This window comes from Acomys russatus, chromosome 30 (assembly GCF_903995435.1).
Source record: "Acomys russatus chromosome 30, mAcoRus1.1, whole genome shotgun sequence".
Lineage (NCBI taxonomy): Eukaryota > Metazoa > Chordata > Mammalia > Rodentia > Muridae > Acomys > Acomys russatus.
This window is the reverse complement of record NC_067166.1, coordinates 594,228-622,158: the sequence shown is the minus strand read 5'-3', so window position 1 is coordinate 622,158 and position 27,931 is coordinate 594,228. Positions and strand designations below refer to the sequence as shown.

Sequence of the window (27,931 nt, the reverse complement as noted above, 5' to 3'; positions counted from 1 at the left end):
TTGACTTGTCTGACAAGTAATGATGTGGAACATTTTTTTTTCACATACTTAATGGTCATTTATATTTCTTCCTTGGAGAGATTTCTACTTAAATTTACTGTTTTAAAATAATGTAGTTTTAAATTTTTAATTGAATTGTTTCTTTCTAGATATGGTTTGCAAATATCTTCTATTTCACCAGTTGTGTTCTCACTGCTCCTTTTCCTGTTTTGTTGCCTATGATATAAATGTCACATTCGTGAAATGCTCTGCCTGAGTCTTAGTCTATTGAGATATAATTAGTCAACATGGAACACCAAATTGATTTTGGCACAGAAGTATCCTTGTACCACAGGAACAAATCAAAATTGGTCATAGAAAATGGTGTCTTGTATGTGGACAATTTCTTAGGCCATTCTCCTTCCCGGGTTTGAAGGAGACATTCTTTTGTCTCTGTCACTGTGCTGTGAACTCCATGCCACCACCCCAAAGGACGCTGATGCTACAAATGCTGCTGTGTCTGGCGGGTTCCAGGGATCAAATTCAGGCTTCCCTTGGAGGCCTCAGTCTGTAGCCTTGAGCCTCTGACAGCAGCACCCCAGCGTCCCAGTGGGGGGCAGCTGCTGGCTACCATGCTTGTTTCCTGTACTTTATTGACAATTCTTACATCTATCTTCCTAAAGGATGTTGGCCTACAGTTTTCTTTGTAAATTATCTGTCAATCTTTCTATGGTATCAGAGTCATACTGAAATGTTCACGTGCTCCTAAATACTTATTTTCATTTATATGTATCTGTATGTGTATCCACACACAGGTGTCAGCAGAGACCTAAGGAGGGGATCAGATCCTGGGCACTGGAGGGATGGACAAGTATGAGCCATCTGACACGGGAGCTGGAAATGAAACTCAGGTTCTCTAAAAGGGCAGCTGTGTGCTCCTAGCTGCTGAGCTCTCTCCAGCCCCTTATTCATGTTTGGGGAGAGAGGTATAAGGGAAGATGGTATGAATTCTTTAAGTGCTTCACTAGTGAAGCCGTCTGGTTCTGGACTCTCTCTGTTGGGAGGATTTTGGATAGCTAACTACTCCACCTCCACAGGAGGGCCTTCACACCGTTTCTTCATGGTTCAGTAACTAACCTGTTAGAAATTCCCACAGGCTCAACTCTGTCACTGTTTCGGTAACTTAGTTTCCAGAACTCTCTTCACTCTAACTCTCTTGAGAGAAATTAACTTTTGATCTGCACACTGACCTCAGAGCATCTAACAGAGCTTTCTGACATACAGGCACATACAACAAAAATGAAAGTTACTTTTGAAACTGTCTGTCCAGGTATGGTGGCACCATCCTTGATTCATGCACCCCAGAGGCAGGAGGGTTTCTCTGAGTTAGAGGCCAATCTAGTCCAACAAAGTGAGTTCTGGGCCAGCAAGGACTACATGACATGATGAGACCTGTCTCAGAACAAACAAAACCCTGTTTCTACAATTCTTATTTTTCTGTTAAAGTTTTGTGTTTAAATTTAATAACAAAATGACACTATTTCTGTATGCCCCTTAATGCTAGGTTATTGTTTCAGACTAGCTAAAGCAAGAAACAATTTTAAAAGGCTATTTAAAGGCGCAAAAATGAACTTAATAGATTTCTTAACAATTTCTAGACCAAGAAATGCCAAAGTCTAAACTGTAATCAGTGTACAATTGTTAATCAAAAAACATTTTTATGTTTGTTTCATTTATTTTGCACATCTAAAAGTGGCCTGGCCACAACTAACAGCTGTCTGTCTATCTCTATTATCTATGTTTCTTCCTTTCCTTCCTTCCTTTTTTTTTTTTTTTTTTTTTTGGTTTTGAGGCAGGGTTTCTGTGTAGTCTTGACAGTCCTGGAACTCACTCTGTAGACCAGGCTGGTCTTGAACTCAAAATTCACATGCCTCTGCCTCCCGCGTGCTGGGATTAAAGGCAACACCACCACCTGGCTCAAAACAGTGACCTTTATTTGTATAAAGTGTGAGTATTAGGGCTGGAGAAATGGCTCAGCAGTTTACTGGTCAGGAAATAAATGAGTTCAGTTCCTAGCACCCGTATCAGGTGGCTCAACAACTGTGTGTGGCTCCAGCTAGAGGGACTAGATGCCTCTAGACAGACAGACAGACAGACACACACACACACACACACACACAGAAAAAAAACACCACTTTAGAGTATATAATTTTGAAGTAGTAAAATGTAATCTTTTTAAAATAGGGAGATATCAAGCAGGCATGGTGGCGCATGCCTTTAATTCCAGCACTCAGAAGGCAGAGGCAGGCGGATAACTGTGAGTTTGAGGACAGCCTGGTCTACAAAGCAAGTCTAGGGCAGCCAAGGCTAACATAACAGAGAGACTCTGTCTCTAAAAACCAGAAAAACAAACAAAACAAACAACAACAACAAAAAACCCAGAAACAAAAAGAAAAAAAGGCGGTGGTCGTGGCGGTTATCACTTAATGGAATCAAACGTTTATATCTGCTCTAGAAACTATGACACTTTTAAACTCATTTTGACTCATCTTCAAGATGTCTCAAAGCAACCTGAATATTGAAAAATACTATAAAACAGTTATAGAGAGTTACATGCTACTAAGTAGGCAAACTAAAAGTAACTGGTTACCAAGCTGCAATCTTGCTTTTCATTCATCCTGAAGCTCAGACTGACCCAGCAATCTTCTTCCTGCAGTTCCCTGGCTGCTGGGGTTACAATCACAAACCACCACGTGTCTGGCTAAGACAAGTTAAGACTGTCAAAAGTAAGGTCTATTTTGACCCCATCTTCAAGCCATCATTGAGTGACAGATGTCCTTGGAAGACTATAAAGCTATTTGGTTACTTTATACTAGAGGTCGAATACAGAAATCTTTTAGGAACTTTGACTAAAATTTTCAAAGTACGAAAGTCCTTTCCAAGCATTATGTCCTACAATAAAATATTTAACCAAACACGCATAGATGATGCTTATTATACAATCAAGCATGGTACCAAATTGTTTACTTAATCTTTATAACATGTCTGAAATATTGATTAAATAATTAAAAATTAGGAGCAAACTTAAGTAATATGACTCCTACATCTGTAAGAAAACTTAAACTTCTCCGTTGCTTCCACGTCTGACGACCCTAGTCACCACAGGTCTCATTATCACATTCATAAGCTGACCGCCTCCATTCCAAAAGTAGGATAATTTAATCACTGATTCTCTCAACTTAAATATCTCAATTTTTTTTTCCTGCCACAGACTTGGGGGTGGATGAGGATATAAATCTGACGCAGATTCTTGTATAAATGCCTGGGGAAGTGTTTGGTCACTGTTCGATACTTCTCAGCTTTACACCTTCATCCTTGTTTGTTTTGAGACAGTGTTTATCTGTTTATACTTGGCTGTCTTGGATTTGCTTTGTAGACCAGGTTGCCCTAGAACTCACGGAGATCCAGCTGCCTCTGCCTCCAGGCGTGCTGGGACTACAGGCGTGTGACACCATGCCCAGCTACAACTTGTCCTTTATTAATGGCTTTTATCAGAGGTTTCACTGAACCCTTGAAGATACTTACATAGGAAGTATTTGTACTATTTCAGGTACAAAAATCTAATACTAGTATGAATCTCAAATAAACTGGGCCTGGAGGTGAACACAATCCTAGCACTCAGGTGTTAGGCCAGCCTCTAAGAGTCCATGAAAGAAAGTAAGAGGGGAAGACAGAGAGAGAGAGAGAGAGAGAGAGAGAGAGAGAGAGAGAGAGAGAGAACAGACAATGACCTATAAGATCACTATTCTGTGCTTTACTGAACACGGCCAAAAGGCCTGGCCATCTATTTGTAGCAAACTCTACATAGTGTTTCTGTTTAAAGCTGTCTAGAGGGCTGGCTCAGCTCTTTCCAGAGCACCGGGCCTGACTCAATTTCCAGCACCCAAGTGGCAGCTCACAGCTGTTTGTAATTTCAGTTCCAGGGATTGGCACCCTCTTGTGGTTCCTGTGAGCACTGCATACATGTAGTTAAACACAGATGCAGCATAATATTCATACACATAAAATAAAAATATAATAACATAAATTCTCTTAGAAAAAGAAATTATCAAGAGCTACAGAGTAGCCTGGAACACTGCCACTTGAAACTGGCCCACACATTATAACTAACACCATTAACATTCAGAAAAAAACTGAAGGTAGAAGGTTGATCAAAAGAAACGCTATTTCAAAAAAAAAAAAAAAAAAAAAAAAAAAAAGTTTACTGTTTCTAGAGCCTTGCCTGTATTTTTATTACTCTTGCTGAGCCCTTCCTCCAGGCCTGGCCTAACCTGGATTACTCAGAATCACTGGTCCTATGAACTTCAAGTATGGTTCTCTGGTCTTTTGAGTGAAACTCCAGAAAAAGTTACTTGTTTTGCTAAATAGAAGCACTTCCGGTTATATCGGAATAGATTTATTACCGCCCATCTTGATTGAATGGATTCCTCTTTTTCCTGGGTGACATCTTTCTGGGAGACCCAGAATTAGAGGGTTTGTTGTTTATTGTTTTACGTAACTAGCTCAGTACTATCCTAGAACCACCCACTGACCTTACTAATTAGCTATTAGAAATCAACCTGGCAACTCCTGCCCAGGTGAGGAGGCAGCAGACAATGTGGTTGTGAGAAATATAATCTGGAAATATGCAGAGGGGGTGGGCTGGGAGTAGGGTGGAGACACACAGACATTCTTTCTAAGAGATTCTATCTAAGGAAAATGCTAAAGAGCACTTAACTTCAATGTTCTCCTGGGGGGGGGGGGCACTATTCTGATAGTCCTCTAGTTTAGGTTAAAAAAAAAAAAAATCACAGTCAAAACAGCTTTTGGCTGGGTGTGGTGGCACATGCCTTAGCAATCAGGAGGCCAGCCTGTTCTATATAGCTTTCCAGTTCAGGACTGCAGAGGTCTGTAGAGACCCTGTCTTTAAACAAACAAACCAACCAGGCGTGGTGGGACAATGCCTGTAATCCCAGCACTCGGGAGGCAGAGGCAGGAGGATCTGTGAGTTTGAGGCCAGCCTGGTCTACAAAGTGAGTCCAGGGCAGCCAAGGCTACACAGAGAGACCCTGTCTTGAAAGAAACCAAACAAACAAAAACAAACCAAACAAACAAAAAAAGAATTTAGAAAATTAGTCTTTATGAATTAGGGACTACATGTCTCCTGAAGATGAAATATGCCTAAAATCCAAGCCACAGAAAGCTGAACAGGTATGTAAATGGCTTCAGGAGCAACAATTTTGAATTCAAAGCCAAATGGGGGTTGGAGGATGCTGTGTTCATATTTGATAAGAAACCACAAGACACTCTTCTCAATTTCACAGACATGGGTTCTAGTTCCAGCTGAAGCAGAAAGCACAAGCACGGCCCACCGCCTCCTGTGCACTAACGCTCCTGGACAGAACACACAGCAAATATGCAAGAACCCTGAGCAGAGCTCACTAGATATTTCCCAAATATTTCCTCCCAAATATCCTGGCTTAGACCTAAGGGAAGCCCAAACCCCATAGTTGAGCAATGGGTACAAACAGGAACGGCTACCAGAGAAATTTCTAGAGAACCAAGCAAAGTAATAAGAGGTGTGTGTGAGGTAGTTACTTAATATTTTTTTCCTCCTCTCAGAAACATGCAAAATAGGTTGTAATTCTAAGTCCTGCACTCTGGCCGTCACAGCAACGTTCATGTGTTCGCCATCCTCATGTAGCCCAGGACAAGCTGGTTCCCACTTTCTTGCCCATCTGACTAGTAATGGATGATGACTTCAATCAGCACCTTGCCAGGACTATGAAGATTTTGAAGGTAAATTAGGTCCATGGGATATAGGGTGCCTGGACCCACACAGACTGACTGCATGCTAACACAGACAAATAAAAACAAAAGCACTCTCTTACACCAAATGTCCACGACAGAATCCAAAACTATTTATATCCTGAAAAACAGAAGCTATGTCATTCAAGGTCTTTTAGTGAACAGTAAACCAAGACCAAAACTCAAGCGTTCTAATATATGTCTAGGGCTTTCTTTATAGCCAGGTGACCTTGGGAGAAAAATAGAGCAACCTCACGAGTTAAGGGTTAAATGATAATTCAAAAAACTCATTTTTAAAACCCAAATCTGGACAAATAACAAAAGCAAGTATTTTCCATTTTAGTTTCTGTCAGCAACTTAAGTATTTACATATACGTGTACCGCTCTCTAATGGGTGTAGGCCAAAGGTACTGAGCGACACAACAGAAAATTGCAGAACATTTCTTAGAAGGGAAATCCTTTTTCCAGTGCTGCTTTCTCAATTAGCAGCAAGTATCCCAACCTGGCCAGGGTTCAAAATGTAAGGTGTGGGGAGGCAGCTCAGTGTGCTGGCTGTGCAAATCCTGGGGAGTTGTGGCGATCTGCTTGTGATCGGAGAGTACTTGGGAAGAGAGGGACGGGGCTGGCAGAGCAGTCAGCTCTGGGCTCACCTGTGAGACCCTGCGTCAGGGAGTAATGTGACAGCCATCAAGTGAGGCTGTGGATGCTGGCCTTTGGCCCTGACTGACCACAGGCGCAGGGGTATCCAACACACACACACACACACACACACACACACACACACACACACACACTTCCCTGGATAACTTCACCTCGCATAGTCGACTTCCCCCTGAAATAGACTAACCCTCACTCTTCCTCCTTACCTACACCACCCACACTAATGGTCTCTGTAGTGTTTTTCGCACTCCTTCTTTTAGACTGTTGCTACATTTCCACGAACTCCAAGGATGTAGCATTCATAAATTCCTTAGCTCTTGGCACTAGCATACGACTGAACGTATGAGGTAATCAATATGATGAGTAGCTTCCACCAAATAGGCTTTGGCAACACACAGGGTTTCCCTGTGTCACCCTGGCTGTCTTGGATTCACTTTGTAGACCAGACTACCCTCCAACTCAGAGATCTGCCTGCCTCTGCCTCCCCAGAGCTGGGATTAAAGACATGCGCTACCACACCTGGCTTAGGTGGCAGATTTTCTGTGAGCTTTATTCCAACTAATCACTCCAAGCCTATTAACCTGCTTTCAGATGGGAAAACAAACACGATGGCCTGGGCTTAAGCAAAAGCAGTGCTATCTGGCAGCCGGAGTCTCACTAGCAATCCCTGTGTATGTACAAGAAGCCCATGATCGGTCTATCACACACCATCAAAAAATAATTTACCTGCTGATACATTAACTATACCAAAAATAAACAACACTTGTAGTTCTTTACTCCCCTAGGTATCAAATTTCCCAAGAGAACAGTTTCTAGGCAACCTACTCATAATAAAGAATATGTACGAATTCTAAAAGATGCAAAAACCAAGGCCTAGAATGCAGGAAGAAGACTGTGTGCACATAAGCAGATGCTTTAGAGTGTGACAGGACATGGGCAAGCACTGTGGCAGCGAGACACAGTACAAATTAAATCTCTTGCTAGCTGGGCAACCTTGGTTAAGTCAACTTTAGGAGCCTGGGCCACACATGAAAAATGGAAATACCACCACTTCTCAGAAGATTAACATGAGCCCCAAACTACAGGGCACAGTGCTTGGCACTTGACCTGCTCTATGGAAAAACATGTCAGTCATTCTGTTTCAAAGCAGTACCTGAGGACCCTCTGTCTCCTAAACATGATACAACCAAATTTCATCAGCATGTTACTGTCTTAGCTCATCTTTCCGTCTTCCTCACATGACGGCGGTCCATTCCATTTGTGTCCATTAGTACACATCAGTACTTCTGATAGTACAGAGGTCTCTATAATTTCTAATTATCTCTAAAGCACCAGACCACAAAAACAAAGATGGTAGTTTCCATTTATATATGCTTTGAAAACAGTGGTCCCTGGTATCACCACGGGCCAGACTAGTTTGAACCAGTATCTATTTACTACTTCAAACACTTTACTGAAAAAGTGAGTGCCTGGTCTACAAAGCAAGTCCAGGACAGCCAAGAAAACAGAGAAACGCTGCATCAGAGAAAGGCTGCATTGGAAAAACAAAAAACAGAAACAAGAATTCTCAGGTAATAAAAAAAACAATGTTTCTAGTTGTCTACTGGCAACTATTCATATTTATTTCCCAGGATGTCTTGCTAAATCAATCATTTTTGCTAAGTACTGTATGGAAACTGCCACTTACCTTCTATTTCAACCAAAGGTTCTTGAGTAAACTCCTGAAAGAATTTGTAGAAGAACTTACTGCAGGCAGCCAGAACAGCCTTGTGGGCCTTAAAATGGTGTCCTAAGTAAGAGGGGTGAGGAGAAAAATCATACACTGGCGTTAAAACTATGAACCGTGTAAGGAAACCTTTCTTCATAATATAAATACATAGCCACATCTACTATTAGAAAAAAGCCAAACTGGTCCTATCAATTATCTTGGGAATTTTTAATTAGACATGGCTCAAAAATCTTGAAAGATTTAGTTGTTTTTTCTAGACAGGGTTTCTCTGTGTAGCCTTGGCTATCCTGGACTCACTTTGTAGACCAGGCTGGCCTCCAATGCCAGCCTCTGATTCCCGGGTGTGCCACCAAGCTGAGTAAGACTTAGTTTTTATAGAAATTTATACTAAGTAACAAGGTATATTTAACCCCACGAAACTGTGGGCTGGAGAACCGGCTCAGTGGTTAATTAAGAGCAACATCGGCTCTTCCAGGGGACCCAGGATCAATTCCCAGCACCCATGTGGCAGCTCAGAACTGTCTGCAATTCCAGTTCCAGGGACTTGACACTTTTCTGACGTGGAACTCTTCAGGCATTTGATGCACATGTCTAAGTGCAGGCAAAGCACTCACACACTTGAAAGAAACTGCTAAATATAACAATGCAAAAGTTCATATATCATTTAGAAAGAGATGTTTTTAAGAAGTACAAGCCACAAGTGGTGGTGCATGCCTGTAATCTGGCATAGGAAATGTTTCAATACGCCTAATATATTTGTAGGCACAACACACCTATGAACGCTATGACAACAAACAGCTTGTCTTGAAAGCCAATTTTCACTATATAGTAAAGAATCCCAATCTGGACTTGCCTCTACAAGGAAGACTGGTAAAGACTCCCAACTTATTTTTCAGTCTCCCAAAGGGGGCGTGAGTGTAGCCAAGGATTCTCTCCCATTTTTCCTTCCCACACTGTTTGGGAAACCAGCAAGAAAACTTCCCAAATGATTCTTGCGCTGGACTCAATGCAGCTCCCTAAGAGGAGGCTTACTAACAACGTTCAGATAGCCTGTCTTACCAAACATTTCAAGATACTTTCTCTCTCCTTGAGGCACTTATTATTTTCCGTTCGAGCGTGCAAATAGAAAACCTGAACAGGCTGCAAGAAGTTAAAATGTGATGCACGACAGACTAGATTAAAATAGCCAACCAGCTTTCTGCAGCATGGTCTACGTGAGCAATCCTGACAAGCGCCCTCCCCATTCCGATGCAAACCCTCCACAGACTTTTGGAAGAGAGCCCGGAGAGGGTGGGTACAAAAAGGCGGGCAGCTGAGAAGAGAGAACTGAAGCTCCAATTTTCCTCCTCTGCCCACTACTCCACCCACCGTCGACAATCAGAGTGATGTCTGTAAACCGGTCCTGCTCCCGTTGCTCATTCAATCGGTCCAAGATCATTTTATGATGTTCAGGAAACTCCTGAAGGCATTCCATCGCTTCCTCAGCCTCCATGGCCGTCGGGTGCTCTACAAAACAGGAGCATGATAATGTACACCCATGAGCTCGGGTTGACACAAAACCCCTATAGCAGAAAACAAAACAAAACCCAGGAACTGGGTGGTGGGGAGAGTGGGGGTGGGGAGGACGGGGAGGGGGAGGCCGAGAGCAAGGCTGGGGGGGGGGGGGGGGGGGGAGAAGAAAGGCGAGCCGAGCGGCCGCCGCGCGTCGCGAGCGGGAGCCGCGGCCGCGGGACTCCGAGCCTGACCTAATTGGAGCCTGGAGACGCGAGCTGGAGCGGGGTGGGCACACTGCCGGAGGCTCCGGGCGCCCAGGAGCCCAAGTCCGGCCAGGGAGGACACCGATCAGCCACAGCGGCCTCCCAACGGCCCGCCAAGACTTCCGCCCGGCCCGGGCTCCCGCAGCCCCAGCCCCGGTCCGGCCCGCGGCCCACAACGACTCCCGGGTCGCCTCTCCCTCCTCTCCTCCCCTCCCTCCCTCCCCCCCGCCCCGACCCGGCCGGCACTCACTCAGGGAAGGAGGAGCGGCCCGGGCCTGCGCGTCACTTACGTCGACGTGCTGCGTCACGGCGCCGGACGCGGACGCGCCGGGAGCGCCTATCCCCGCAACGCCTGGCCACGCCCCTTTGGGGGAGAGGAGGGAGCCGCCGGTGGGGGGGAGGATGGGGGTGGGGCGCCCGCGGGGCAAAGGCTCCGTAGGCTGCTGCGGCTTCTCCCGGTAGAGCCGGGTAAGGTCAGGGCTGGAAAAGTCGGTGCCCTCGAGCGAGCGCCGCGCTCCTGCAGCCCGTCCGCCCCCACCGGGCCCAGTAACTACACTTCCGACCGCGAACCCAGAGAAAACTGGCTCCGCCGCCCGGCCCGGGACGTTTATATCCCCGCGGCCCCGCCCCGTCCCGCCCCCTTTCCGGGAGCCGAGGTGGACCCTTACCCTTACCTAGCTGGCGCCGGGTCCACGTGCCTCCCTTTCCACGCTCTCCCCTCCGGTGGCGCTCTGGTGCTCAGGCTGGCCCCCAACGCCCTCCATTTCCATCTCCGCAGCCGGGGCCCCCGATCGATCCGCCCGGGTCCTGCCGACGCACGTGCGCCCTGTGCTGGGCGGGCGCGAGCACGCTCGGGCGCCCGGGGATCCCTCTTCCCCTGGGTACGCCCGCGGTTGGCAGCACGTGTCTGCAGACTGAAGAGACCCGGTCAGCTCCGTGAGATCCAGTTGAGATTGCTACATCACAGCTCTCCGCACCAGCCTCCTCCTCCCTAAAGAGGCCGGAGGTTGTCAGTCGGTTGCACGTGGCAGGTTCATTCATTCATCCAAACATAGGCTCGGTTGAGGGTAATCGCTATAATACTTGAGGGATAGTGGTCGTTAATTTCTCAGAGTCAGGGAATAAGGATTAATGAGAGGTCAAATAGTTTGTGTGAGAGTAGATATAATCACTCCAGCAGCTGTGCTCTGAGGCAATGCACTGGTAGTTACTGTTTAAGAAGCTGTGTCCTCCCTACATTGTCACTGTAGTCTGACCAGGCTCAATACTTCCGCAGGAAGTAGTCTAGAGAGTCCAAGGAAGCGGTGTGTGTTCTTATCCAAGCACACATAACACATGCAGACTTGGAGGTCCGAGTGTCCTTGTTGCTGGAATAGGCACATAACTGTCCTTTAACTGTTCAAGAGGTCAGTTTTTTTTGTTTTTGTTTTTTTAAATCACTTTAGGAGTTGAATCCTTGCAGGTCAAGCAGGAAGAAAGAATGGAGATGGGAGGAACAGGACAAGTGGACATGGTGAGATCAAAGAAGAATTGAGCTGTATCATCCTCTTCGGGGGAAAGAGCTGGCTTTAGAGATTCGGACATTGTTGGCACACACTAAGCTGTAAAGATACAGATGTGGCTATTTTATGAAGAATCTGCGAGAGTGACCAGTTAGTGCCTTGTAGATCAAACTGGTGCTCTGTTGTGCTTCTAATATTAGGATTGCTGTTATTATTCACACTTTTTATTTTAGATTTACGTGCGTGATTGTTTTGCCCGCATGTACATGTGTGTGCCACGTGTGTGCCTGTTACTTACAGGTCAGAAGAAGGCATCTCCCAGAACTGGAGTTACAGTTACCATGTGGGCTTTGGGAGTGGAAATGCAAGAGCAACAAGTGCTCGTAACTGCTAAGCCATCTCTCCAGCCTATGTATTAGCATAAGAAATCACATACAGCCGGGCGGGGATCGCTGTGAGTTCGAGGCCAGCCTGGTCTACAAAGTGAGTCCAGGACAGCCAGGGCTACACAGAGAAACGCTATCTCATAACAACTAAAAGAAACAGAAAAGGTGAGGGAGGTGAGGTTTATTTTGGCTTACAGGTTTGGGGTGGGGCAGCTAGGACTGGCTCCTCTCCAAAACAGCAGGAACACTCTGTCTGGTCACCTCAGAGCAGCAGAGCGCTTGTTCGGGACACTGGTCAGGCTATAATCCTGTGACCTCCCTACGGAAGCATGCCTCTCACCCCACAGTCTCCATCGTCTTCAAACAGGACCACCCAAGGACCAGGTATTCAAACATGTAAGCCTTGGAGGGCTGTGGGCATCCAAACCATACTGTCATCTCTGGGCTCACCTGGGACAGGTCCAAGGTCACATGAGGCGTTTATAGAATTCAGTTTCCTCTGTCCTCTTAGATCAAGTCTCTCAAATCTTTACACAGCTTCCTTCCAGCTAGATCCCAGTAGAGAAAGAGAGAAAGCAAGAAGGAACAAGACAGACGCCAACATCTTTTCTTAAAAGCTGTTTCAGTGAACTGTTACTGTAAAGAAATACCTAAGGCAGTGGACTTAGAAGAGGAACCCTTTATGCTGACTCAGCATCTGCAGAGGCTTAACTTCATGCTTAGTCTCATTGCTTTGGATCCCAAAGCGAGGTAACGCCTCACCGTGGGGTGGCTCACTTGCTCCTCAGCCTGTGGATGTTGGTCTTGAGTTAGTTTGGTATCCGATAGGTTCTTCAGAGCTTGCCAAGTAGAGAGAACAAGCTGTAGGGGTGAAGTCCTGACTGAATGTGTGTCGCTTGACATGAACTGGCCATGTCAGGGACCAAAGCCTCAGGCACATGGGAAATGGGCAAAGCCTTTTCCCGTACTGGTCAGGTTTGTAATTGTCAAGTCCTTCCGGAGCGTGATTGTTGGCAGAGCGTGCAGGGATGAGTGTTTCTGAACGACTGACGAGTGTGAGCAAACCAGCAGCTGCAGCTTCCTCCCTCCCTGCTGTTTGCAGCCTGAGACTGTTGCCTGCTGGTATGTGATGAAACTTTTTTAGGGGAAGACACAAGACTGCTTCTCTTCCCGCCCCAGATCAGGATCCCACAGCAGACCGAAAGCAGATACCAGCAAAGTCCAACTTGGCGAACCAGTGAGTTTTATTAGGGTTCCTTACAGGAGCAAAGACGGAATGACTCACAGACAGCCTCACTACCAAAGCCCACTCCAGCGTGGGTCACACCGCACAGCCCACAGGCAGGCATTTCAACAGGCTGTGCCCTTTCTGGGAGTCTCGGTTGATCCCCTTGCGGGCGGCTCAGTTGATTTCTGCTCCTTCCAGGCAGCTGGTCTGGTGTGCTTTGAGAATCTTCTTTGCAGCTTGACTTGTTTCCTCTGAGGGAGACTCTCAGCTTTTCTTATTGACTCTGGTAGGGAGGAGCCTAGCGAATCTGGTCTGTCTTAGGGATGCTCTCCTGAACTATTTACCTTCCTGCTCAGGGAGCTGCTCGGCAGGATGAACTGTTTGAATCCTGGAGGAATCTGTTACGCAACACTTTACAGGGACCTTGCACCAGAAGACTAGCTAGTACATAATAAACAGGCTCAGGTCTGCATTGCTCGGTGCTACCCAGAGTATGCACAGCCCCTCCAACACCAGCTTTTCAGTATGGATGTGTATCTGTCCCTTGCTCCTTCCCTGGTGGCCCCAAGGATGACCTTGAACTTCCAATCCTCCCTCCACCTCCTAAGTGGCTTTGAAAGGCATGCACTATCATAACCAGTTTTATGAGGCACTAAACATTGAACTCAGAGCCTCATGCTCTGTAGGCAAATGCTCTAACTGAGCTACCTCCCTCGCCCATGACTTAAAGCATCTCAATATCCTAGAGACATTGTAATCCCCTAATTTGCCTCCCCTCCAGGTCTTTCACTTTTGTTTTTTGTTTTGAGACAGGGTTTCTCCGTGTAGCTGTAGCTGTCCTGGATTCACTTTGTAGACCAGGCTGGCCTCGAACTCACAGATATCCACCTGCCTCTGCCTCCCAAGTGCTGGGATTAAAGGCATGTGTCACCACTGCCCGACTCACTTTTGAATCTCAATATCATAAACGTTACCTTACCATCTCATGCGGGTAGCATCCATTCAGATTTCTTTTCAGGTTCAAAGTTTGCTTATCATTTACCGTTTTTTGTTATCCACTTATTCTACTAAAAATCTATATTTCAGATTTGAAGCTTTCCTTCTGTTTGCAAGTTCTTTTTAAGTACTTCCTTTAAGGTGAGGCTAATGGTTGGACAAGGTGGCGCACACCTTTTATTTCATCACTTAGGAGGCAGATGCAGACAGATTTCTGTGAATTTGAAGCCAGCCTGGTCTATATAGTGGGTCCTGGCGAGCCCACTTATGAGACACCGGCTTAAAAAAAAAAACAAACAAAACAGTGACAAACTTTTACTTGTTTTTCTGGAAACTTTTTGTTAAAAAATGTCTCTGATAGTAGCCTTAAACATGTCTTCGAAACAGAGCCTTTAGGTGAGGTGGGTGAGGCCTTTACCTGGTTTGCTAAAAATCTAGAATACAAAATAAATAATATTCTCATTCTCCTGCAGTGCTTTTTAAAGTTTTTTTTTAATGTGTATGTATCCATGTATGCTGTGTGTGTGTGTGTGTGTGTGTGTGTGTGTGTGTGTGTCTCCACAAAAGCCAAAAGAGGTCAGCTAGAGTTATGTATAAGTAGCTAAGCAGTTGTAAGCCGCCTGACATAGGTGCTGGGAACTGAACATGGATCCTCTGGAAGAGGAGCAGGCACTGAACCACTGAGCACGTTCTAGCCTATATTGAATTCTTTAAAAAAAAAAAACAACAAAATGAATACAAAACTCCTACTTCTAGGAAGTTGTAGATGGTTCCCGCCCCATGAAAAACCCTGAAAACCCTGGGATGTTATATAAAGAAATAAAGAGAGACTGGCAGGTAGGGAGAAGAAGAAAGTGATCCCGGGAGCCTCAGAAGCTGAAAGCGGGTTTCCTGCCTGCCTACTTGCTTGTTTGCATGACATCTTCCAGACTTTGAACCAATGAAGCCAGAGGTGCCAGTGAGCACAGCCAACAAAAGCAAAGCAAAGAAAACTAATAAAAAGTCCGTCCTCTCTGGCCAAGAGAGCTGGGAAGAATGACTGAGAACTTCTAGAAAAAAAAAACCTGTATTGTTCAGGCCAAGCATTACAGAAAAACAAAAATAAAGCCTTTGCTCCACCTATGCCTGAGTGTAATGTGAAGTTTCTGCCATCGTTGGCTTGTGATGAGGCCAAAACGCCTACCTGGCTTCTGGGGTGAGGTCATAAACAGCCTAGCAGGACCCTCTCCTCTGGGAGTTAACAGAAGCACAATGCAGAGTCAGAATGTGTTTCACCCAGCAACAATAAGAACATCGAGGCTGGAGAGATGGCTCAGAGGCTCAGAGCATTGGCTCCTCTTCCAAAGGTCCTGAGTTCAAATCCCCCACAACCACCTGGTGGTTCACAACCATCCATAATGAGATCTGATGCCCTCTTCTGGACTGCTAAGTCACATGAAGGTAGAACAAAGTGTATATAATAAATAAATATTTTTAAAAAATCTTCCCTGTACGTTCAGGGCTGGCCACCTGAACATCCAGATGTTGCTCAGTGCCATGACAACCCTCTCCCTGAGTGTTTATGGAGACTCAGGGGGACCTGGGCTTCTGCATCCATCTGACAGAAATATGGTGGGGTCCTCCCCTCCTGCAAAAGCCATGTCCTTAAAAGCCTGTGGGTGTAGAAGAATGTTAATTCAGAACATAGCTGTTCTGGCAGGAGATCACATCCTAAGATCTACGTCTATGTGATCTGGCTGGAATACAAACAGGAAACAGGCAAGCAGATCCGAGTTCAAGGCCAGCCTGGTATAGAGCAAGTTTCAGGAAAAGAAAAGCTTAGGTCCAGGCGTGGTGGCACATGCCTTTAAACTCAAATGAAGGTAAACTTAGCTTGTAGAAGGAAACACAAATGTTTGAAAGTGGTGTCTAATTGACAGAATAGGATATGCCCAACTCTCATGCAAAGAGAGAGCAAAGGGAGCTACTTATGAGGCAGTTTTACCAGGACAGTAAAGGAGACACGGGTTGCAGAGAGAAAGAAGCCAGAAGGTTAGAGCAGATTGCTGAGTTAGTTTGAGGCCAGGCAGAGCAATTCCAGGCCAAGAGAGAAGCCAGATTAAGTCAGCTGGAAGAAGAGTTTGAGCCAGAACAGCTGAGTTGAGCCAGCCAGCCCAGAGCTCAGAAAGAACAAGTAAGGGTGAGCTTATTAAGCAGTGAGTCTCAGAGACTGAAAGCATTCTAGGCCCAGGTTAGCTTGTATGGAGACTAGAAGCTTCCAGGACTAGGCCTAGGCCAGCAGAAGGAGGCAGTGAGCCTCCCAGACAACAGCTGAGCCAGGAGAGTAAAAGTTACATGTGGAAAAAAAGAAATAAAAAACAAGGAATTTTAGTACTGAATGTTAATGACAGAAAATGTAAAAATTAAAAATAGAGCCAACAAAGGGCTCTGCACTCGCTACACAAGTGTAGGAGAGAGAGAAAAAAAGCTTTTGTGTTGATCCCAAGTGTGGAATTGGGAACAGACCAGCCGGAGAGCAGGATGTTTATCCCCTTAGAAGTCGAACCACTTCGTTGAGGAGCTTGGGTGTTGCCAGCTGAAAACATCCTAGTAGGGACTCTGAGAGGAGATACATATATGATCCTAAAACAGGAGAGAGAGAGAGAGAGAGAGAGAGAGAGAGAGAGAGAGAGAGAGAGAGAGAGAGAGAGAGAGACAGACTTGGGATTGTTTTAAGGCTGTTCATCGCTACACTTCCAGAGACCTCCTAGAGAGAACTGCTCCAGGGAAGGCTTCAATGCATTGGGCTCAGGCTGAGGCTCTGGGCCTCCGCTGTTGTTCCAGGTTCCAGCAGCAACCTTGGTTGAATTATGGGTTTGCTGAGATCCTGCTGACTAAGCCAGGAGAATCGTTCTTCAGAACTGATATCCTTAAGGTTTCATTTTTGTGTTCTTTAATCTCCTTTTCCTATTGTTTGGGTTAGTCGGGTTGTAAGGGAGGTAGGCTCGTTTGATGAGTTCATAATAAAATATAGTTGCTAAGAAAATTGAGCCTAGGGCTGGAGAGATGGCTCAGAGGTTAAGAGCACTAACTCCTCTTCCGAAGGTCCTGAGTTCAATTCCCAGCAACCACATGATGGCTTACCACCTTCTATAACGTGATCTGATGCCTTCTTCTAGCCTGCAGGTATACATGCAGGCAGAACACTAAATATAATAATAGATAAAGCCGGGCGTGGTGGTACACGCCTTTAATCCCAGCACTGGGGAGGCAGAGGCAGGCGGATCGCTGTGAGTTTGAGGCCAGCCTGGTCTACAAAGTGAGTCCAGGATGGCCAAGGCTACACAGAGAAACCCTGTCTCGAAAAACCAAAAATAAATAAATAAATAAATAAATAAATAAATAAATAAATAAAATCTTGAAAAAAAAAATAAAGAAAATTGAGCCTACACACAAGCTTGATAAATTCAGTCAGATTCCCCGAAATTCCCATATGTGTGTGTTTGTGTGTGTATACATAGATAATACATTTTAAAAATTAAAAATAGTGAATGGATTCAGTGTTTAATAAATATTTATATTTAATGTCTGCGTTTCCACAAATCAGAATACAATTTTCTTTTGTTGTTGTTGGTGGTGGTGGTTTTTCGAGACAGGGTTTCTCTATGTAGTCTTGGCTGACCTGGAACTCGATTTGTAGACCAGGCTGGCCTCAAACTCACAGAGATCTGCCTGCCTCTGCTTCACTGGGTGCCTAGACTACAGGTGTGTGCCACTGTGCCTGGCCAGAATACAATCTTCATAGCTAAAACTCAGCATCCCTGAAACAAGGATGAAGTAATAGTGCCCTATGAAGACCAAGTTTTGAAGGTGCAGGGTTTCCATCTTCCAGTGCTATAGGTGTAGCTGTGACTGAGGTCGTCCATTGGGCATCGTGTCTTGAGTCAAGTGTATGTCCTGTTGTCTCCTGGTTTCTTGGTTTAATCTTACTCATCTTTGTCTTATGGTCCCTTATGATCTAGACAGGATTTCTCTATTAAAACACAGCCCTGGCTATCCTGGACTTTCTTTGTAGGCCAGGCTGGCCTCGAACTGACAACAATCTGCCTGCCTCTGCCTCCCAAGTGCTGGGATTAAAGGTGTGCACCACCACCGTACGGCTTTTTACTGCAGCAATGTAATGTCCCCTTGCTCTTGCTTGATGTGAAGGAGCGGCCTTGTGCTCTCCAGTTTTCCACTAGAGTAACTACCTACAATGGCTTTCACAACGCGAAAAGGATTGCTTTGGTTCGTGGGTCGTGGTTTGGGGTTCCAGCTCGGGATCTATGGGCTCCATTGCTTTGGTGTGGAGTGTGTGATAAAGCAATACATGGTGAGGGCAGGCCAGAACACAGCCATTCTCCTTGTGAGCAGCAAGAGGAAGAGGCTGGATCTCACAGTCTCCTTCAAAGACTCATTCCCAAAGACCAAAGCCTTCTGCAGGCGGTCTCTTAAACGCTCGCTCGCTGCCCAGTATGCACCGTGGTCCTTTGTGAATGGGTGTTGGGGAGCATTTGAAATAGAAACTTTGCCTGGCGGTGGTGGCACACGCCTTTAATCCCAGCACTCCGGAGGCAGAGACAGGCGGATTGCTGTGAGTTCGAGGCCAGCCTGGTCTACAAAATGAGTCCAGGACAGCCAAAGCTACACAGAGAGAGACCCTGTCTTGAAAAACCAAATAAATAAATAAATAAAATTAAATAAACAAAACAGAATGGAAACTTCATCAAACTCTATCACTCCAGTTCAGACACTGATGTCTGTTCCTGTTGCTCTCTCGGGTATCTGAGCCACCTCAATACCACATCTTGTGAATATATCAAACTTATTCTCTTTTTTTGTTTGTTTTGTTTGAGACAGGGTTTTTCTGTGTAGCCTTGGCTGTCCTGGACTCGCTTTGTAGACCAGGCTGGCCTTGAACTCACAGTGATCTGCCTGCCTCTGCCTCCCGAGTGCTGGGATTAAAGGCGTGCACCACCACACCTGGCCACACTCATTCTCTTTACCCAGTCATACACTTGGTTACTGATGCCCATTTGATACTGATGCCCACTGATACCCTTGCCCATTTGTAGATCTCTTCTCCTTTTCTCTCCCTAGTTTTCCCTCTCGTATAGCATCCCAGCCAGCATATACTAATTCTGCACGTGATGGCAGTTTAGTCCAGGATAGCCACATTCACCAGCAGTGCTCCAATAAGGTTATAATGGAGCTGGAAAGTCCCTACAACCTGGTCCTGTCACAGATTATTATTATTATTATTAATTTATTTTTTAAAAGATTTTTATCTCTTGCCAGGCATGGTGGCTCATGCCTTTAATCCTAGTGCTCAGGCTGGGGCAGGCGGATCACTGTGACTTCGAGGCCAGCCTGATCTACAAAGCGAGTCCAGGACAGCCAAGGCTACACAGAGAAACCTCGTCTCAAAAAAAAAAAAAAAAAAAAAAGTTTCTTTCTTTCTTTCTTTCTTTCTTTCTTTCTCTGTAGCTGTTCTGGAACTAGCTCTGTAGACCAGGCTGACCTTGAACTCACAGAGATACACCTGCCTCTGCCTTCCAACTGCTGGGATTGAAGGCATGTGCCACCACGCCCAGCCCTGTTACATGTTTCCTAATGTTTTGGAACACTGTGCACCTTCTGTGTTTGTGGTGATGTTGGTGTAAACAAATCTGCAATTCTAGCTGTACCAAGATTCAGGGCATATTGTGTGGTACTTGATAATAAGCAACTGCTACTGGTTTGTGTCCTATGTTGTACTTGCTGTTGTTTTATTTTTTTAAATGTGGGCCATAGATATATGAAATGCAAATAAATCGAATATATTAAGCATGCAAATATATTAAAATTTTATTAAATACAGTATGTGGTAGCGTCATATATCTCATGCCTGTCTTGTTCCCAGATCATACTATTTTCCTTTGTACTTAAACTAACCTTGTATCTTGTTATGTCCCTATAAGCAGTGGGTTTTATGCCACAGATATATAACACATATGCGCAAATTCATCACATAGCTTGGTGTATGGGAGCTATGTCACCTAGATTTCTGTAAGTATATTGTTCCTTGATACTTGTGTAATTGCGGAATCACCCTTCGCCAGCTGCTAAGTGATACACCCTGTGTTGATAAGTCTTGCTGTTTTGGAAATTTTTTAATAGCTCCAAAATGATCGACTAACAATTTTTCTGTAAATCTGCTTGGCAATTTTTATGAAGAGGATCTGGGAGTTCGAACAGGTGCCTGACACCAGTTGTATAATCCTCTATGAAACAAGGTACAGAAGGTCTCAGATCTGTACACTGTGTAGATGCCTGCGCAGGCATAGCCAAGGATGTGCAGGAAACACAAGACGCCCACGTGCCATGAGCCTCTTATCCCAATTACAGGAGAGGCAGATGTAGGAGGATCCAAACTTCAAAGCCTGTCCGAGCAACCTACCATACTCCCCAGAATAAAAAGTTGGAAAATTTGAGTTATAGCTTTGAAGTGGCAGAGTGCCTAGCGTGCAGGGAAGCCCCGGGTTCAATCCTCAATGCCACAAGAAAGAAACTAAGCAAACAGGAAAGTATCAACACCTAAACACTTTCTTTTCCATTTTCTTTGTCCTTGTCTTGTTTTTGTTTTTGAGGCTAGAGTCTTGCTCTGGAATGTGACTGGCCCTGAGCTCCTAGCAGCTCTTGTGTGCTGGGCACCATGCCTGGCTAACACTAGACATTTCATTTTCCTTCATAAAAAGAGTTTGCATTTTCCAGATGTTGTACATGACACACATGTAATCACTAAATGTGAGCTCCATAAAGGAATTATGATTGCCCAGATCATAACTGTACTTACTCAGTAAATTTTTGCTGATGGGATGAATCTATATAATATAAAATTGCTATGAAGGTAAAAATATGTATTAAAGTTACATTTCTTCCTCTTTCTGGGTATTTTGCTTAACATACTCTCTTATTAAAAAATATAAATGTAAGCCTGGCATGGTGGCGCATGCCTTTAATCCCAGCACTCAGGAGGCAGAGGCAGGTGGATCGCTGTGAGTTTGAGGCCAGCCTGGTCTAGAAAGCGAGTCCAGGACAGCTAGGGCTACACAGAAAAACCTTGTCTGGAAAAACCAAAATAAATAAGTAAATAAATGCATTTTAAAAATACTTTTTAATTAATTAATTACTTTTATTTTGTGTGCATTGGTGTTCTGCCTGCACTGTGTGTGAGGCTGTCAAGTCAACTCGAGTTACAGTTGTGAGCTGCTATTGTGAGTGCTGGGAATAGAACCTAAGTACTCTGAAAGAGGAACCAATGCTCTTCACCGTTGGACCATCTCTCCAGCCCCTTAACACAGTCTTTATCCTTCATATTTTCCCGCTGGACTGCCTGTGAACTACAGTAATAATGGTAGACACACCTACCGAGTTCATCCATCTTTTGGTCTTTTCCTACCAGACCTTTGTGCGCTGGCCAGTCCTTTCACTTTGCCACGCGGACGTTGCTGGGTCTGTCTGTTCTAAATGCATATTCTCCTATTAACTTCTGTATGGAAAGCAGCACTACTTCATCTTCTGAATTTAGGACCATGGCTGCTGAGCAGTCTTAACCGGACCTTTGGGACCAAACAGTTTGCTCTGGTGCTCGGCTCACTGCTGCCCTCTAGTGACCTACTGGTTAGTGCGGCGGACAGGTCGCTTTTCTCCCACCAGCAGGTGTCAGCAAACCTTCAAACCAGGACACTGAAGCTGCTGAAGCCATCCAAGCCCACTGCCTTGCCCCCCAAGATCCTGAAAATGTGAAGGAGGAAGTGTTAGGCCGAGCTTCAGGAGGATGGGGTACGACTGTGGTACCTCTCTTGAGGTGCAAAGTTGGAGTGCTAAACTTCTGTTCTCTGTGGGTGTGCAAAAAGAAGAAAGGGTTACAGAGTGGCCTTCCCAGCAGGACCTAAAGCCACAGTTGGATGATGATGATGATTATAATGATAATAATAATAATAATAGTAATAGCAATAATAGTAGTAATATTAATAATAATTGTTGTTGTTGTTTACAATAAAGGTAACATTTTTATGAGGGTTGTAATGTCTTTAATAGACAAAAACAAAAACAAACAAAACCCAAAAAACTCAACAGGTTAGTTGCAGGTTGGTTTGCCCTTTTTCTAAGACAGGGTCTCACTGTGTAGCCTTGGTGTGATGGAATTCCCTGTGTGGCCCAGGCTGACCTTGAACTCACAGATCTTCCTACCTTCACCCACCCCCGCCCCCACCCCCACCCCTGTGGTGGAATGTGCCACCATTTCCGGCTTGCCCTGCAGTTCTTCAGGGTTTTGTAATTTGTTTTGGGTACTTGGGATTCAACCCGAGGACCTCTTGCATGCTGCTAGCCCTTAAACTAAGACAGCCTTCAGGAGATTTGACAAGCAATGTTTAGAAGGAGGTTCTGATTTTGTATTCCTCACAGCTTCTCTCTCTCCCCCAGAGACACTCTTGAGTCTGTGATATAAATGTGTTATCAGTGGTGAAACAGCAAATCAATTGACCATATATGCTGGCTAAAAACAGTCTGCAGGACATAGAATCTACAAATCTTGGGTTATTAAATACCAAGACATAGTCTAGTTCTGAATTTTATTTTTCTGTCTGTTTTTGGCTTTTTTTGAGACAGGATTTCTCTGTGTAGCCTTGGCTTACCTGGACTAACTTTGTAGACCAGGCTGGCCTTGAACTCACAGCGACCCACCTGTCTCGGCTTCCTGAGTGCTGGGATTAAAGGCCTGCGCCACCACACCTGGCTCTAAGTTAAAGCCTTCAGATCCCTCCATATATAACAGAAGTTCCCTGCTTATTCCTCATTTCCAACATGGTTTTGAATCATCAGGGAAATGTACCCCTTGCCATGTGGGGAATGTTGTCAATGAGAAGACTCACCTTGAGTGTCAGCACACTTGGCCCCTGGATGCACCAGACCTGTTCTTGTGTGTCTGTTCTCCCACACCTCAGAACCCAACCTATTAGGGTGGTAGTGATGGGGCTTAGGACACTCTCCCAAAGTACAGCACCTTGGCATTTATGAGAATGGTAGACGCCAGAAGGTTCTCTCCTGCCTCTTTCCTGCCTCTCTAACATGAGACAAGCCATAACAGAATTCTGCTTCCTGAAGCAGATGCCCCCACTATTCCTGGAAGGAAGGAATGAAAACAGGGACCAAGGAGAGTATAAGCAAGCTGCTCTTGCTGGCTTCTGCTTCATTTGTTACCATTAATTCTTCCTCTTTTGTTCTGTACAGCGCACATATATCACCCACGTTCCCTTTTTCTGTGGGTCTTCATTTCTGAAGACACCTTGTGCCACATGAACTTAAAGAAAATCCGTTTGTAATCTTTTCTCCCTAATATCTTTTTTCTTTCTTTCTTTCTTTCTTTCTTTCTTTCTTTCTTTCTTTCTTTTCTTTTTTCTTTCTTTCTTTCTTTCTTTCTTTCTTTCTTTCTTTCTTTCTTTCTTTCTTTCTTTCTTTCTTTCTTGTGGTCTCCCTGCCATGATCCTGTCAACGAATGAGGAAAAACAAAACTTTTCATGCCATAAGGTGATTTTAAGATGGTCCCTAAGAGCTGGGAGGTAGTGGCATATGCCTTTAATCCCAACATTCAAGAGGCAGAGGCAGGTGGATCTCTGTGAGCTAGAGAGCCGCTTGGTCTACAGAGCAAGTTCCAGGACAGCCAGGGCTACACAAAGAAACCTTGTCTCAAAAAAACAAACCAAAAACAACAACAAAACCCAAGAAACAAAACAAAAACCCCAAAAAACAAAAAGACAAACAAACAAAAAACGTGGTTCCCTAGGACTCCAATCTCTCCTGACATCTGATTGTGTCTTATAACCTCCCCGAATTTGAGCTGGATCTAGTCCTCAACTTCCAAATACAGAAAGAACAGCGTCTTCTTTCTCTGCGGCGGCTCTGCAGACCATGGGTTACTCTGTCCAGTGGCTGCAGCTGAGTTTAGTGCTGTGGGTAGTTGTTTTGTGTGAGTCACCTGAAACCCCCCGCCTGGGCAGAAGCCATCTTTGCTTATGTGTATGGTATACGTGGAAATGAAGTGGAGGGAAATTAATTTGAACCTTCTATACCCTCAGGTGTTTTCTGAGGGTTTGATTATTTATTTTATATTTGGTTTTTTTGAGACAGGGTATCTCTGTGTAGCCTTGGCTTGAACTCACTCTATATACCAGGATGGCCTTGAACTCACAGTGATCCGCCTGCCTCTGCTTCCCAAATGCTGGGATTAAAGGCGTGCGCCACCACGCCAGGCTTGATTATTAATTTTAATCGTCAAGTTAATTGGATTAAGAAATGCCATGGTGGTGAACATGTTTAATCCCAGAGGCAGAGGCAGAGGCAGGTGGATCTCTCTGAATTCAAGGCCTGGTCTACAGAGCTCTTTCTAGGACAGCCAGGGCCACACAGGGAAACTGTGTCACAAAAAAACAAAAAAGAAAGAACTGCCTAGGGATTAATGAGGCTGACGTCAATGACAGGATTTCCGGAGAGATTAGATCAAGAGGGCTCTGGCCTAAAGGTTCACAGTATGATGACATTATTGAGAGAAGTTGACAGATTAAGGGAGGAGGGGACGTGTCTACAGTCTTAAGTATGTCATTGGAGGCATGTCCCTGGGAACTAACTCTTGCCCCCACTCCTTTCCTTTGATTCCCAACAGCATGGTTTTTATTAATGTGGTATTCTAGAAGCAGCCATAAGTTGAGAGGCACTGAGGTCTCTTTCATGAGATTCTTCATCCACTTTTTTCTTGTAGGAAGTAATTTCTAGGAAAACAGTGTCTGGGGATTGGTGAAAGGATGTGATTATATGCCAGTGAGTATTATTTATTTTAATTTTTAAAAAGACTTATTTATGTATTATTATGTATACAGTGTTCTCTCTGTATGTACATCAGGCCAGATCACATTATAGATGGTTGTGAGCCACCATATGGTTGCTGGGACTTGAACTCAGGACCTCTGGGAAAAGCAGTCAGTGCTTAACCTCTGAGCCATCTCTCCAGCCCTTAATTTTTAAAAAATATAAACCGACTCCTCTGTACCCTGTGTGATATACCGGAGCCAGAACTTTGCAGACCCCGATCTTATTTTCACCAACTGGCCTTACGTTGGGCTCCCCCTGCAGACAGTAAAGGGAACTTTCCAAACTGCAATAGAAGGCATGGACTTCCTCCTTCCTGCTTCCTGGTGGTGCATCCTGAGGGAACAGTTTTGCCTTGGGAAGGTACGTTTGTTAGTCAGTTATTCATCATTATGAGATGTCAGGAGCATCTAGCTCACAGGGTTTGGAGGCCAGAAAGTCAAGCACCACGTCACAGACTCTGATGAGGAAGCCCCAGCGCTGCTGCTGCATTGCATCTTGCCCTAGAGTTCCCGTGCGCGTAGCTGTGTGGCATCTTTCACTACCATTTTAGACGCCGCCAGGATTCATGCATGGGATCTCCACTCCAAAGACCTTGTCTAACCTAATCCCATTTCCCAAAGACCCCACCTCTGAGCACCACACTGGGATTTAGTTTCAACCATAAGGCTAATACCAATTAGCATAAAACTTCTTTAATGAATCCAGTGGTGGGAGAGACACAACCATATCCAAAGCATAGAATGTCCATATGCGTCTAGATGTGTCTTCTAGATGATTCTAAACCACGCTGACAATATGAGGATTAGCCACCATAAAGGGCATAGAAGATTGGTCACATAGAGAGCATGACAGAGGGCTGGCTCTTGCTCTCACCGCCCAGCTGCATCTGTTCTTTTCCTAAGGTGTAGCAGCGGCAGCTTGCTGTCCTCCCCTTGGAAACATTAGCACCAGTCAGTGGGTGAACTCTCCTCAAAGATGGGCGAGTGTCAACCTAGTCCCACCTCACTTTCCTAGTCTAAAGCAGCTTAGGGATGCCTGTAAGCATTCGCTTAAGTCTGGCCTCTACTGTGATCCACCAGTTGCTCCCTGTAGCTGATATCTTCCATCTACAAGAGATTAACTTTGCTAATAAAGATACATACCGATGAAAATGAAGGGATGTAGGGGCTGGAGAGATGGCTCAGAGGTTAAGAGCACTGTCTTCTCTTCCAGAGGTCCTGAGTTCAATTCCCAGCAACCGCATGGTGGCTCACAACCATCTATAATGAGATCTGGTGTCCTCTTCTGGCCTACATGTGTACATGCAGGCAGAGCAGTGTGTACATAATAAATAATTAAAATAGTATTTGTTTAAAAAAAAAAAAAGAAAAGTGAAGGGATGTAAAAAGACAGTTTCAGTACAAGAATTGCCACACAAAGCACTTGAGTACCAGTCTCAATGAGCTATTGGTTTATTACACGAAATAACCCCAAGACTGACCATGACCGGGACACAATGGACTCCAGAGCCAAACTCCGCCTGTTTCTAAGACAGGTTTTAACAAGAAAAACTGTAACCCAGTAACAACCAGGTAACCAGATGGAAAGCAACAGGAGGACAGCTTTACATCACTTTAACTAGATAAACACAAGAAAAGTAGATCTTGTTCCAAATACATTGTATCTAGCTAGATAGAAAAAGCATTTTTAAGCTGATTGGCTAGGATATAGGCTTCTGGACTTTCTACTCCCCACAGTTCAGGGAAAAAGGAACCTAGAAGGGTATTGTGGCTTTGCTTAAGTAGAACATATATCCTTAATTCAAGCAGAACATTCAACAAGGATTGAACTGTAAGTAAAAGGCTGTTCAAGCTCCTAGGCAGGTGGAGCCTGAGAATCTGATCACAAGAAAGCAGGTGTTAACAGAGGAGCTACAGTTACTCCATAACTAAAGTAAGACTATGGTTTAAGCAGATTACAAGAACATTCCCTGCTGATTGAGAAGTAGCTATACTTGTATCAGAGAAAACAGACTATCAGTAAAAAGATGGGGGGGAAAGTGGTTAACTGATGAAGACAGGTGGGCAAGTGTAAACATGCATGCACACAACACCAGAGCAGCCACCTACAAAAAATAATTGCTAGATTATCTAGAGCAGTGTTTCTCAACCCTTTCACAGGGGATGCCTAAAACTAACAGAAAACACAGATATTACATTACAGTAACAGTAGCAAAATTACAGTTATGAGTTAACAAGGAAAATAATTTTATGGTTGGGGTCACCACAATATGAGCTGTATTTAAGGGCTGCAGCATTAGCCGGGTGTGGTGGCATATACCTTTAATCCCGGCACTCGGAAGGCAGAGGCAGGAGGATTGCTGTGAGTTCAAGGCCAGCCTGGTCTACAGAGTGAGTCCAGGACAGCCAAGGCTACACAGAGAAACCCTGTCTCAAGAAGAAAAAAAAAAGGTTGCAGCATTAGGAATATTGAGAACCACTGACCTAGAAGGAGAGATGGAGTGCACAGTAGGGACGTCGGCACATCACTTACACAACAATGGGCAAATCACCTAGAGTAGTCAATAAAGAAACATTGTTCTGAGTTATACATCAGGCCAAAGAACCTGGCAGACACTACCACATATCCCTTCTCACAGCTGTAGAACACACATTGGTCTCAGGTGCACATGAAGCTCTCTATGTCAGACTCTTTTGTAAGCCACACATCTTAACAAATTTAAGAGGCTTGAACGCATATCAAGTATTTCTTTTCAGATCATAATAGTATAAAATGAGAAATCGCTTACATTAGGAATCTTAGGAAAATACACAAATCAGTAGAAATTAAACAAAATGATTCTAAACAAACACTAGGTCACAGGAGAAGCCAAAAAGGAACTTGTGGTGGTTTGAATGGTTCCAGAAGACGCGTGTGTT

The 27,931-nt window shown here is 44.7% G+C and overlaps 1 protein-coding gene across 1 annotated transcript in view; it reads right to left on the bottom strand.

Moving 5' to 3' along the window:
- The window catches only part of Znf131 (zinc finger protein 131), a 28,101-nt gene extending 18,269 nt beyond the window's left edge, over positions 1–9,832 (bottom strand). Inside the window, 2 exon segments of the mRNA XM_051172248.1 lie at positions 8,174–8,275; positions 9,584–9,832. Coding sequence (XP_051028205.1) covers positions 8,174–8,275; positions 9,584–9,707 — 226 coding nt within the window. The 5' untranslated portion in view covers positions 9,708–9,832.
- Positions 9,833–27,931: the final 18,099 nt, after the last annotated feature.